Raw genomic sequence first — 14122 nt, 5'->3', positions numbered from 1 at the left:
CGTGAAATCATGGCTGGCGTCCCTTAATTCCTAACGCCGAGAAGATATCATCAACGTACATGGCATGAAATCGTATAATTCGTCATCGACTCCCAAGTTTATCAAAATAAATTGTTTTCATATTCAAATTTGCTTTTTTCGATTGCCCAATATGTAATCCAGAAAATTCTGCAGCCCCTTTCTGTGCAAGAAAAGTCGACTGGCGATTGTACTTATTTGCATAGAAGGTCAAATTTCAATAGAATGAAATTTCAATATAACAAAGCAAATTACTGATTTTGCCGACTTCATTATATCGAGGTTTAACTTACTTTAAAAGCCTGCTAGCATAAAGCACCAGGTGCAGAGCCATGCCAGTAGAAGAGGTGCAGAAGCCAATGTGCTTACCATGAAAAGCAGGTGGCACATCCTCAGGAGACATGAGGGCCACCAGTGGCTGGCCAAAAAAGCGCGGCATGTGCTGGAACACATGGCTGTTGTCGCTATCCATGATGAGGAAGAGTGGCTTCCGTGTGTATGGATACAGGTCACCAGGGTACAGACTGGTTCCATGCGCCCCCCATTAGTAGGAGCCGACAGCCGGAGCAAGGTCAGACAGGGAAGAGGTTAAGCAGAGAGAGAGAAAAAAAGGAAACTCAGCCCCACATCAAAGGAAGAGACATGCAAACAGACAACAGGATGCAGGTCACCATAGGTCAAAGGCACACCACAAAAGGTGATTGAGAAATGTAAAAAATGAAAAAGGGAAAGAAGAAAAAACACATCACTACTAGCAAATAAAAAATGTGATTCTCAAAGGGGTCTTACCAGTGCATATCTTTGAGCTGGATGTTGCGCTTATTGGAGTGGTCAGGTTCTCGTTTGCTGTTAGTGGTCACTCCACCATAGTCATAACCAACTGCATGAAACATGGAAATGGTGGCTTTCAATACCTAACTGTTAAACATCAGTGCAGAAGAGATAAAAAACAATTTCTACCAATGGACGCCAAAAACTGTGCGAAATTCAACATTAATTATTTCCTAACTTTTACTCATTAACACTAATTTACTTTAGGGCACAAGTTGCAATACTAGCAGAACTGAAGATGGGCAGTGCTCAAGGCATGTGCACTTAGTAGGAATCAACAGACTATCCCCCGTTTTGTGACATCTATCCCCAATCTTGTAGCAAAAGGCATCAGCATTCCGTGTATCATTTTACCACACAATCTTCCTCACATACTGCAGGATAAAACTATGTGAAACACCGATATATATTTTTTTTTACAGACCTTGAGCAGAAATACCTCCTAAGTGATGTTAGTTCAGAGTTTCTGTTAAACCAACTGAGTTTGAGTTCACTAACTTCAATTTTACAATTACAATGTGTATGCTAATGTCATTAATTATTGTTAGTGAGAGTTAGTTAAACAATTTATTGATGACTGCAGCACATTTTCTGATGTACACCGGTGCTATATGTGTGGCTGACAAAACAATATTTTTATCTTACTACACTTTTTTTAACCCCTAACACCATGGTGTACCATGTATGATACACACAGAACAACTCCTTTGAACTTAACAGAATCAGAAAGAAAGAAAATCTTACCTATGTATCTGGAATCTACATCACATCTAGCAATGAAATACACAGTAACTGAAACTTTGGAAATAATTAAAGAGTTCTTTTTTTTTAAGTATGGCCGCAGCTCATCACACAATACAGAAAAGTTGCCTAATAAACAGAGTTTGTTTTTTACCTCACAATTTTGACACATGAAATGTGCACATAAAAAAATACCTGGGTGTTTTACTGCTCTTTATAAACCTACGGTAATGTTTTGAACGGGAAAGACAATCAGGTAGTTCTATGCATAGAGTTTCCTAAAATAATTACTAGAGGAAACTCTGGCACTAGTGTCTACGACAGCTGCAAGCAGGGCAGCCCAGCCAGCGTGGGATAGTTGGTTAGTACATGAATTTGCCTAAACTTCGTCCTTCTGGCTTCAAACGACCTAGATATTGAGGCTATGAATCAGTCAATCAAGGATGATGTTGTGGGAGGCGATGAGAAGAGGTATCCGCCGTGGCCACGGTTTATTTAGGCCGGCCTGCCATGGTGCAGCAAGCTCTCGGGAGTGGCCGACTCCGTGGCCACTCCCGAGAGCCCACTGCACCATGGCTGCACCGCGCCCTCATGCTGTCTGGCAGACGTCCTGCGGTTGTAGGGTGTCTGGGAATTTTACATCAACATGCCGGACATCTGGTTCATCCAGCTGGACAGCCATTTCCTTCTGAACAAAGTTCGAGGCTCCGGCTGCATTCCAGGCTCTGTTGCCACCCCCCGGCCCAGACTTCTACAAAGACTCGCGCGCAGCGGTCCTTGCTCACTATGTCACCATGAGAGCTCAGTCTCCTCCATCTGGTACTCCATCACAACAGCTCTCACCATCTGAACCATCGCATCATTCTGCATCTTGTCATCCAACATTGCCTGCACACACCTGTGTCGAACGTCAACATACGCCGGTCCCAGCATCAAACCTCTACCCAGTCCATGAGCCTCCTTTCCAGCTCAAAGGCAGCTGCACAACAACTCTCTTCAAGAAATTCAATGGGCCAAATGGGAGCGCTTTCAGCTATTCTATGGCCCACCACTCCCCTTCCTTGGACGCTCCCGCAAGCTGTCCGCTTTCCATTCAGCGGCACCTCACTCATCACCAATTCAGAAGCCGTCCCACCGGCTCCACTAGGCACCGATTTCACCCTTGCAGGCACCGCAATGTCACAAGCACAACCTTCAAGAGCGACCATCGCAACCCTGACGCTATTGGCATTCAAGATTTCCCTGCAAGCAGCAGCAGCCGAGCCTTCCGATGTTTTGTACTCACACCTTCCATGGATGCATGGCCTACCGAAGTTTTGCAGGAGCAGCTCCACTGTCTGGTTTCTTCAGCTCAAGAATCACTTCTACATCAACAGCATGAGTGACCACCACTTGCACTATCTCCACACAAGTCGCAAGGTACCACACGGTCTACTTTTGGAGCTCCGACTCCTACAGGCCAGGCCATCTATGAGAACCTGCAGCAGGTTGTGATTTCGCACTATGGTATCCCTGTGGCTGTGCTTCGCTCACAACGTACACTGCCGATGCTGCCTGGTACATCTCTCTCGGATTGCGTGAGCCCTACACTACCAACGATGACACCATCTGCACACTTTACATAGACTTTACCATTGGACTTTTTTTCAATCATGCTTCACACTAGGAAGGGGTTCCCTAGCAGCAAGACTATCACCTCCAAAGCACACGAAGAAGAACACGGGCTCATGTACAGGTAGCACAAAGATAGAACACGCTAGAGTGCACTCTACCTGCACAAAGTGAACACGCTAGAGTGCACTCATGGTGTTGGTTGGCTGCTCCCAAGATCCCGCTGCACCATGGCTGGCCGGCGTAAATAAACCGTGGTTACGGCGGCCACCTCTTTCACCGCCTTCCACAATGTCATCAAATTTTAAAGAAATTTGTACCAGCTGGGACTGTGAGAAATCTGCTCTGTTTTTTACAGCAAAGTTTCAATTTGTATACGCAAACTACTTGGGTCCCAGTAAGACTCAAGCAAGGTTTGGGTATTTGCATATGCAAGTTGGTTGTGTCACCTCAAAGCTCCCTACTAAGATAAAATACTGGCACACCACACAATGCCACCATTTCATATGGCAGTTCAAGTCTTCCACAGATGCTGTGTAGCATCTGAAAATTACTGTACAACTTTACCATTTTCTCTTTGTTCTCATGGTATGGAGCTTTCCAAGTACGGGTTTTACAGCTTGTTGTTAAGCTGAGAACTGCTCAGCCAGAGAACCTAGGCATGCATAAGTGAAAGTCTGAGCAGAGCACACACCCTCTTCAGGGTGCTTAACATTGGGGAAGCTGCCATCAGCAGACACGTAGAGCAGCAGCACCCCATTGGGTGGTAGCTCCTTGAAGCCCGAAGCCAGGAACACAAACAGCTGGCTGAAGGTGGGCTTGTACAGCAGGTACTTGTGTGGGTTCTCACGCTTGCCAGGACGGCTATCACCTGTGCCCCCATTCTCAGGCTGCAGATAGTCCAGTGGCCATGTCAAGAACACAGAAGCACCAACGGACCTTGAGATGTTCCACATGCCAATTACACTCACTGTTCTACATCAGACACAAATTTGCTACTTACATATTCACACAAAATTCCCTGAATTCTATCATGCAAAATGCCCTGAATTCTATGACAAAATACTTCACTGCATGGATGCAGACAGTGTTGAGTTTCTTTTAGCTTAAAGAAATCCGAACAAACTTTATTACTTTAACTTGCGATTGCCTTAACTTTCTGAGCTCAGAGAACTCCACCTCACCAGCTTCTATGTAAGGGGTAGACCCAAGACTGTATAATAAAAGTGCACATTAAACCAAAAGTTAATATAACAAGAGGATCATATTTTCTAGCCAGGAAAAAAAAACACACACACGATGACAACAGGTGCTTTCATACAAGACACTTGAAAATGTAAAACAGCAATCGAGTCCATGAAAGTAACACAAAAAAAAGGCTTTGGTACTGTATTGAAATAAGAGGAGTATATTTGGCAGGCCAAAACCTGGGAGAAAAAGAAAAAAGAAAGCCCCAAGACCCCCAGAACCTAATATTATAAGTCCATTTTTACGGCTCATTTCGGAGAAGTTTCAGGAGCAAGTAAAACTACCTTTTGAAGTAGGTGAGGAGCAACTGAACAAATGAGCAGCTTGCAAGCAGCCAAAGCAAATTTTTGCAGCAGATAAGGAGCTGCCAAAGGGGTATACTGAAGCAAGCAGAGAGTACCTATGCCTTCAGAAATAGCTTCTGAGAGGTGTTTGGGGACAGCAGTCAAGAGCTGTTCAAGTAAGCATTACAGAAGGGAACGAATAGAGGCACAAGGATGTCAGAAAATAGAAGAATAATGCATTTGTACAAATAGGTGCATAAAACTAATGTTATAGAAAGTTTCACAACAGCTGCACCAGCAAGAATACATGTGGCACTTTGCCTTAGCCCAGTTAACCTTGTAACCACAGTGTGTAAAAACGGCATGCTGAATAAAAATTAATGGGCCTTTTATGTGGCTATAGTGATTCCTACACCAACCAAGAAATAAAACCAAAAAGAATGTTCGCCCTTACAATGACAGCTGTTATGGGCACTCTCCAACGAAAGACATCTAACTGTAGTAGCACCATAGGCACCGACTAGAGGGAGGCTCCGGGGCCTGAGGCCCCTCTGAAGTTTTCTGAGGGAAGGGAGGCAGAGCAGCCCCCCCACTCTGGCAATACCGATACCCCCCCCCCCCTCCCCCACAAATGCATTACCAGAGTTCTGTTATCCTTATCATTTGAGGCTGCTTTTGAGTTACCTTCACCTTCTCAATTAAATTTTTATTGTCCCTAAAAGCTTACTGCATCATTGTCGGTGTGGATGTGCACGGCTTTTAATTCATACTTTCGCTTTATTTATGCAAATCCTGACAATAGGAGGACAAGAACACTAGAAGCACCAGAGGTGGCTACCTCATCTGCATTTTTTCACTTCACATTTTTTTTAGATTTTCGCTGTGAACACCATGTACAGACAATTTATTTAAATATATAGACAGGACCAGAAGAATAAGAATGGGCTGGGGTGCGTTTGGCAGGCATTCTCAGATCATTAACAGCAGATTGCCATTATCCCTCAAGAGGAAAGTTTATAACAGCTGTGTCTTACCAGTACTCACGTACGGGGCAGAAACCTGGAGGCTTACGAAAGGGTTCTACTTAAATTGAGGATGACACAACGAGCTATGGAAAGAAGAATGATAGGTGTAATGTTAAGGCATAAGAAAAGAGCAGATTGGGTGAGGGAACAAACGCGAGTTAATGACATCTTAGTTGAAATCAAGAAAAAGAAATGGGCATGGGCAGGACATGTAATGAGGAGGGAAGATAACCGATGGTCATTAAGGGTTACGGACTGGATTCCAAGGGAAGGGAAGCGTAGGAGGGGACGGCAGAAAGTTAGGTGGGCGGATGAGATTAAGAAGTTTGCAGGGACAGCATGGCCACAATTAGTACATGACCGGGGTTGTTGGAGAAATATTGGAGAGGCCTTTGCCCTGCAGTGGGCATAACCAGGCTGATGATGATGATGATGCTAGACAGGACAAAGTCCATTATATTTTTTTGAGAGAAGGAGGTAGCCAACTTACAATTATTTCTTATGGTATGGATAGCCTATGCCTCGAGAATGAATATATTGCTGTATGTTCACCTCGCTTCAAATTGCTTTGCATGATTTTTTGACCCTGAAAATAACCTGCAGACCTTCATGGGCCCTTCGGCAGTCTTTTATCAACAGCGTGAAAAATGCATGTGAATGATATGTGCCTCAGTATTGCTTCTTTTTCCAGTCCACATGCTAATGACGCATGAAAAAAAAAAGAGAGAGAGAGAGAGAAGAAAAAAAAAAACCTCTTATAACAATTTCTAACACGTACTATTAGAGATGTAAATATTGCTACTTGCATGCAGCGGTCATAAATATGCATAATTCACTCAGTAAATGAAATGAGGCAAAGCCGGATTCACTCGAAATCAGAATCAATATCCCTCATGTGCAGCAGTGCTTATACTCACAGTAAAAAGACAGAAAGAGGTTGTAGTTTCGCTGGAAGGGCGACACAGTATTAGTGATAAAGAAGTATAAGACAATTACAAGAACGAAGATTCTTACCGTATAAATCCGTTTAAGGGTCGTAACTTGTGTAAAAGCTGCACCCCCAACTTGACAGCCAATATTTAAAAAAACAATCTCACTGACAAGCGATTGTGTTTAGTGCACTGATTTCGATCGCGCTCAACAGCGAATTTTGTGTGCAACGTACTTTCGCATGTCACTATTAGACTGCGAGAGGAGGCGATCGCGGAGGTTCACAGCGGATTTCATAGTGGTACTTAGAAAAATTGGATCAGATGGCCCAATTAAGGCTCGTCAAAACCGCCACAAAAAAGTGCGGCCCTTAAGCAAGTCAATACGTTGGTTATATTGGCCATACAAATTGTTGTAAACATTCACTTACCAATTAAAATAACAAGTAGAATGTAATGCACGGACTATGTAAACCTGTAAATATCTCACTGGATGATGACATGTACTTGCTGTCACAACGCTGGCATTATGAAAAATGCAGGCAGTGAGTGGAAACGGTTCGTACAGCCATGCGATTTACTGCGACTTACAAAATTAGATTCATCATCATCTTCTGCCAATTTTATGTCCCCTGCAGAACGGCCTCTGTCAGTGATCTCCAATTACCCCTGTCTCTCAACTTTAGACTACACGTTATGCAACACTAGCGCTGTGGAAAGACAGCCCCGGAAGGAAGACAATGTGCATGAACTTAGCAGCCATCCCTGCTCGCCCTTTATCATTGCACCCACCAATGATTACCGACAATTAGATATGGCACATGAACCACGTAAGCGTCAGCTGCGCACATTCAATCGCGGCTATGGCTGGGCTAGAGGAGGAGATGTGCACTCTCCTTTTGAAGTGTGCGTTTATCACAAGAATGCATGGGAAGATGATGCCCATCAAGCCGTCATCATTTTCGACGCACTGCTATGTGCTTTTTCTGTTACAAGTAATGAAACTACTACATTATAGAGTCACATTGCTTTATGCTAATAAATTTAGACATAAGTTGTGTTCAGAAATCGTTATATATGTTATGTCTTATCTTCTCAACTGACCTTTTGTCAGTAAAAGATTTCTTGTTTGTATCTTTGAGTATTAGAGCTTTCACAAGGTGTTAGATGGCTTTTTGCATTGATGCGTATTTGCACGACCTAATACACACAAAATACATGTATCTCCCTAACGTGCTTAACTGAATCCGCTTGTCATATTGGCTCATCCAAGAGACGCCAGTCTCTTGATGTTGCAAGGGGACTGAGGCTGTGAAATTGAACTGTCTCCTACTATGAGGTCTTGTAAATACTCATATAGGGCTGTCACTCCAGTGACCAATTCTTCAAGTTCACACGAAGTTTCTTCAAGTGCAACTGTTAATAAAGGTAATATACATACATTTACAGGGTGTCCCAACTATCATGCACCAAGATAGCTGGACAGAACCAAGGTAATGTTGTTTGCCGCCGCTTGGGAAATACTGAGATTATTTTTTGCCTTCCGCCTAATTATGTAATCAGCCCTAATTAATGGATTAACTTCTCAAACATTATAGTTAGATTAATATGTCAATAAGAAAATTGTACAGCAACATGAAAAACTCCCAGTACAGCTTTCTGTTGCTCAATATATGCTACATAAAAGTGTATTTCCAAGTGTGAAAGCAGTCCGCAAATACACGCAAAGTGCCTTGAGTAGCCAGTCGCATGGCAATTTTACGTGTATTCGCGACCACCCACCCGTTCCAGAGCGCCAGCATCAGCCGAAATATTCACCCCACTACGGTTGCTACGAGACTGCTAGGGCCGATGATGGGGATATTCGCTTCCTTGCTGTGGAAAGGGAAAGAGCCGTGGGAGGTGACTATAATGCAGTGACAATGAACAGTCCTTGAAAGAAAACCGAGTGGTCGAAGGGCTTTTGTGAGACACGTTGTGATAAAGCGTGCACGCAGCCGCTGTTCCCGCACTTCTCATGCAATCTGCTAGCAGCACAGTGCACTGCTACACCGTCGCCAGGAAGATCGAAGTCCTTGAGTGGCACTGTGCGCCGGAAAAGAATGTGAGCTGCACCTCTCAGCATTTCAAGGTAGAAAGAAAAATAATTTGCGAGTGGGACTCCAAGTATGACACCCTAAAGTACCTCAACTATGGCAAGCAGAAGATGAAGCCCAAACTCACGGATGGTGGGCCCATCTTCAATGAAGCATTGGACGACGCCCTCTTGGATTGCCTTCAAACGGAGCAAGATGCTCGCTGAGCCATCAGTAACCGGCTCCTAACAGAGGAAGCACTGAGAATTGCAAGAAACCTGAACCTTGGAAACTCCAAGGCCTCAAAGCATGTATATTAACCAGTGGAAGAAGCGATTCGGAGTGACAATGTGCGTGTCCACCAATGACAGTCAGAAGGCCCCTGCTGAGTGCAAGGAAGCTGTTAATGCCTTTCGCTCAAGAATCAGAACTTTGAGGATGCGCTTTGACTACATGGCCTACAATATCTGTAACATGGAGCAGACTATGGTTTGAAAGTACAGACCAGCAACCAGTCGCAACATCGCGAGGGAAAGCAGCCTACGGATCACCAATACCTGCTGTGCCCGTCATGGTTTCATTGTGGCCCTGGTAGCCTGAGCATACGGGGCTAAACTTCCAGTGTTTACCATCCTCGAGGAGCCTACAGGAACAATTCCATCACAGGCATTCATGAAACTTTGAATTCCAGGTAAACAACGCCATTTAACATATTCTTTTCTTGTATCATGTGACAATGCGGAGGAACGCTGGTTGCAAGGGTAATTGAAAGTGGCAGCGCTGACTCTGTGATGTAATACCCGCGACCTAGGCGCAATAACTGAAGTGTACTCGGTGAAAATTTGTTCACAGTTGTTCATAATTCTTGTGCCCTTTGTCTTTGTTTCTACAGCAAATGTACAATTAACTTCATCTAAAAGTGTCTGGATTACAACTGAAAAATGCCTGGTGTGGTTGAGCCGCACTTGGGGTCCAACACGGCTGATATTCGCCACTTACTCATCATCGACCAAGCCCCCATCCACAAAATGAAGGAATTTGTCGACGCAGCAGAAGCCACCAGTACCAACATAGTGTACATTCTAGGAGGGTGCTGTTAAGAATGGCGAGCTGCAATGCAGGATTGCCACCCAGTTACGACCGGGGAACAAGACGCGCATCCCCCACTCTCCGTCGCTTCAGCTAGGATGCGTTCGATGAAGCGGGCTTTGTGCTGACACCGCCGCCATCCTCTAACCTAATCGCCGTTGTGACGGAACGAGTTCGGCGGGCGAACTATTGTGCCCGAACTCCCCAGAGCGGACCTGATCTGCTACGCGTGCGCGAGCTGCCGTGGGAAAGCCGTTTTTTGTTGCTTCCCACGCGCCGACCGGGAGGCAAGACAACGAGCTACCCAGAATGGCTCCGAGCTACCTGGAACGGCTCCCCTCGGACGTCAGCTCCGGACATAGAAATGTGTGTGCCTTTGTGTGCCTTTGTGTACATTCCCTGCCACAAAGTGCGGTCACACCGGTAGTTCTAATGTATACAGTCTTTAAACAACTTGAAAGTGTGTGCCTTTGTGTGCCTTTGTGTACATTCCCTGCCACAAAGTGCGGTCACACCGGTAGTTCTAATGTATACAGTCTTTAAACAGGCCTCGTTGTCACAAGGCCGTCTTGTCGCTTTATCTTGCAAGAGCAAACGTGTCCATCTTCTCCTCCATAGATTTCAATCACCCTTGCGAGTTGCCACATTTGACGTGGACAATTTTCAACATGCACAAGTACAACATCGTCTTCCTTAACTTTGTTCTTGCCCCATCTGTCACAGACGTGCTGATCTAAGTTGGAGTAAGTATTTGGAGTAAGTAGTTGGAGAAGTATGGGAGAGGCCTTTGCCCTGCAGTGGGCGTAACTAGGCTGATGATGATGATGATGAAGTATTCTTTGGTCAATCGTTTCCAAGAGTTTTCGGTCAGGCGCCTTTTGTACTGCAGTCTCTGGACAGCCTCCGTACGCGTTGATATTTCTGGTTTCTCGATGTTGCCTTGTGGTATCGTCGTGAACCTACGGCCAATCAACAGATCAGCCAGAGTTGGATAGCATGGTTCACCATCTTCAGACTCGATAAAAGTAAGTCGTCTAGAATTGATGACGGTCTAAACTTCTGCCAGTACTGTCATGAGTTCTTCGTAGTTTAGGCAGGCTCTTCTAAGAATCTTGCGAAGTGGTGTCTTTACAGTTCTTACAAGCCGCTCCCACCATCCACCAAACCATGGAGCATTTGGCACGATAAACTTCCATTTGTTGCCTTTACTGCTCAGGTGTCCGGTGACATCGTCTTCTAGCGGCCTTCTACAAAGCTTTTGCAGATCTCCTGACGTTTTCTTGAAGGCCCTCGCATTGTCAGAATAGATGACCTGGGGAAGGCCTCGTCGGGCAATAAAGCAATGCAAGGACATGAAGAATGCTTCAGGTGTCATGCTAGACACAAGTTCTAAGTGGATCGCTCTTGAAGTTGCACATGTGAATAGAGCAACGTAGTTCTTCGTATCTCCTAACAGTGTCCTTATGAAGAGAGACCCCACAAAGTCCACTCTGACCACTACAAACATGTGTGCTTGTGTTACCCGATGAGTTACTAAATCAGCGACGTAAATGACTTGCCCAAGGTCTTGGCGGTTGAAGACATACTTAGCGGCGCTCTTCTTACGTGGTGAAGAATAGTTGCTATCAGCAGAAATGGGCTGCATGTTGCTTCAAAAGGTACTCGGCTCAAAAGTTTCTTCAGTTTGGCAATGGTGACTTCCTTGATATCCCACAGCTTAAACCTGGTTTTCCATGACAATGGTCGTATCTGCCACCATGTAGCTCTATCGTTTTCTCAAAGTGCTGCCTAGTAGAGCTCATCTCAAGTTCCTTGTTCGTAGTATCAGATATACCGATACTCTCCAATTCCCAAGATGAATGGATTAGCTCGTCATCAACTTTTACATGCGTTTTCAACACGCATACCATGACTTGGGAGTTAACTGCCTTTGATGATGAGTGCCCAGTGCTCCCTTGAAAGGTCCATCTGAACTTTCAGTTCATAGCAATGAGTGTTTCCTGGTTTCCAGGTCTGGAGAGTTCACCTGTCATCACCACCCACATCTGGTCTAAGCCAATCAGCACACTTATTCCGTCTTCTCTCTCAATGGATGGGTGGATCAGTTCATTGGCAATATCTTGTCCAGTTTTCTTGAACGATGTGACGAATGGCGAAGTCATTGCACTAGCTGATATGTCTTGGCAAATGTGGGGTATCTCAATGGCTTTCAAGGCAACTTCCACGTTGGAATGCTGACTTCAGAGGTGAAGTTCGACAACGTGAAGCCTTTTCGGTGTGCAACTGCTGACACTGGCGAATGTGCTCATTGATATGGTAGCAAAGCCAAGACACCTCAAACACCTCAACTTCAAATGACTCGAAAGAGCTTCTGTTACGAACGTGAGTTCACTTCCTCCATCGAACACGCCTTTGATATTACGACACGAATAATCGGTCACTGCCCATGCTCGGAAAATCTGTAGGAGCATGCACGTCTAAATGTCACCCCTTTCGTTGCTCTTAGTTGTAGCTGCACATAAAGTTGTACTGCTGCATTTCATGTCTTCACGGGCCTTTTGGTTTATCTTATCTGGGTTGCAAATACTGGACGCATGATGACCCCTGCAGCCGGAGCACGCAATTCTCCGACAGCAATCCCTTGCGTGGTGACCTCTACTGGTGCATCGAAAGCATCACATGTTGGCGGAGACAAGCTTCTTCTTCTCTGACACAGTAGGTCTGTACGGCAGGACTCTGTCAAGTGCTATGTTGACTTGCAGAAAGTGCAGCCTGTATTCAGAGGAATTTTTGAAGCTTGGTTATTAAGCACAAATGACGTTGGTACCGCACTGTGAAAGCAACGACACTGATTGTCTTGAGGATGAGCCGCCTCGTCGTATCATTTTTGATCTCTAAAGTCACTCTTTTCTAGGCTTTCTAGATCAATAGAGATGAACTGAAGCAGACACTCTAGTTCCGTGGCGTAATGACAGTTGTCATTGGTGAAACTTTCAGCTGGGGTAGCACAAGATCTCCAATACGCTATGACGATGTCATGTGGCAATGCCCTGAGCAGAATGTCGCATAGCATTGAGGAGAAAGACAACTTGCTAACACCAAGCGCCTCCAGTCCTCACGTGTTAATGAGCACCTGGTCGTACAACTTTCGCAGTTTTGTCACTTTATTAGAAGAACGCACAGGAGTGAGCCTTCGAAGCCTTGAAAAATACTCCTGCTCCAATAGCTTGTCGCTGAACTATTTTCAGCATGTCCAACGCATCCACGTAACATGCTTCGATGGTAGGCAGCCCCGCTATAGCTGCCACCGTGTCTCTTTTTAAATGTAACCTAAAGTAGCTAACCCTTTGAGGGTCAATGACGTAAATAATATACAGTGCCGCGAACAAGTCCAAAAATGGCCGATGCCATATATTTACAGCGCCATCTGTACGTTTAAAAAGTGTGCCAATTTCCTAACTTCTTCTTTTCTGTCATGTGCTGCCACTATAAGGGAATACAGGAAATTTTTTTCGAGCGCCTCCCCCTCTCAGTTTTCATTGCATGGTTTGTTTCAGAGCTAGTTTGCTCCCGCGCGTCTATATATTGGCGTGCGCGTGGGTGGCGGCAGTTCGGGTTTTGTTCCACAGGCAGTTTCGGCTTCTTGCACTTGCAAAACTGGTGGCTATCTTGTTACTAATCGCTCCAAGGGCTACCGCCTCTTTCTCGCTCGTTTAGTGCTCATGGGGGTGCGCATAGGAAGGATGCCGCCGTGCATGCGTTTCCACAACTTTTCTTTGCTTTTTTTTTTCTGACACTCATGAAAAGTAGTTGCCTCTAGTTGGCGATAAGGTGAAGATTAGCGGAAGTTTGTCACAAGTGCTTTCTTGACGGGCACACAAACAGACAGATTTCTTGAGTGCGCGAACCTATGCAGTTCGGTTACGCTATGGATGTACACACTAGATATTAGTGTAAGAGCAGGAAAATTTGAGTCTTGCGAAATATTCTCGTGTGCGCATTTTCAAGGCCTTGAACTATGTGTATAAAAATGCATCAAATTTTTAAATTCTTATATGTGTATTTTCTTTTTTCTTGTTGTTATTCATGAATGAAGAGTACACTACACCGATGCAAAATATTTTTTTCTCACTTTACGGTCACCCTAGAAAAAGTGCGGTAACTTTTTTTCGAAATAAGTCCATAAGAAGAATTGAAATCTGCAATAAAAAAAATCGACCCTGGGCGGTCGCATATGGCGAAAAAAATCGACCCTCAAAGGGTTAAATTTG

The 14122-nt window shown here is 44.8% G+C and overlaps 1 protein-coding gene across 5 annotated transcripts in view; it reads right to left on the bottom strand.

Annotated features, from left to right (window-relative positions):
* LOC135906161 (protein SCAI) overlaps positions 1–14122 on the bottom strand; it is a 97406-nt gene that overhangs the window by 57674 nt on the left and 25610 nt on the right. For all 5 annotated transcript variants that reach the window (XM_065437399.2, XM_065437401.2, XM_065437400.2 and 2 more), the window contains exons 8-10: positions 3896–4091; positions 808–898; positions 388–542 (exon numbers count right to left, since the gene is read on the bottom strand). In XM_065437399.2, coding sequence (XP_065293471.1) covers positions 388–542; positions 808–898; positions 3896–4091 — 442 coding nt within the window. The remainder of the gene's footprint in view (positions 1–387; positions 543–807; positions 899–3895; positions 4092–14122) is intronic.

This window comes from Dermacentor albipictus, chromosome 1 (assembly GCF_038994185.2).
Source record: "Dermacentor albipictus isolate Rhodes 1998 colony chromosome 1, USDA_Dalb.pri_finalv2, whole genome shotgun sequence".
NCBI classification, from domain to species: Eukaryota; Metazoa; Arthropoda; class Arachnida; order Ixodida; family Ixodidae; genus Dermacentor; species Dermacentor albipictus.
Note: the sequence above shows the minus strand (reverse complement) of the source record. Positions and strands in the feature narration are given on the sequence as shown.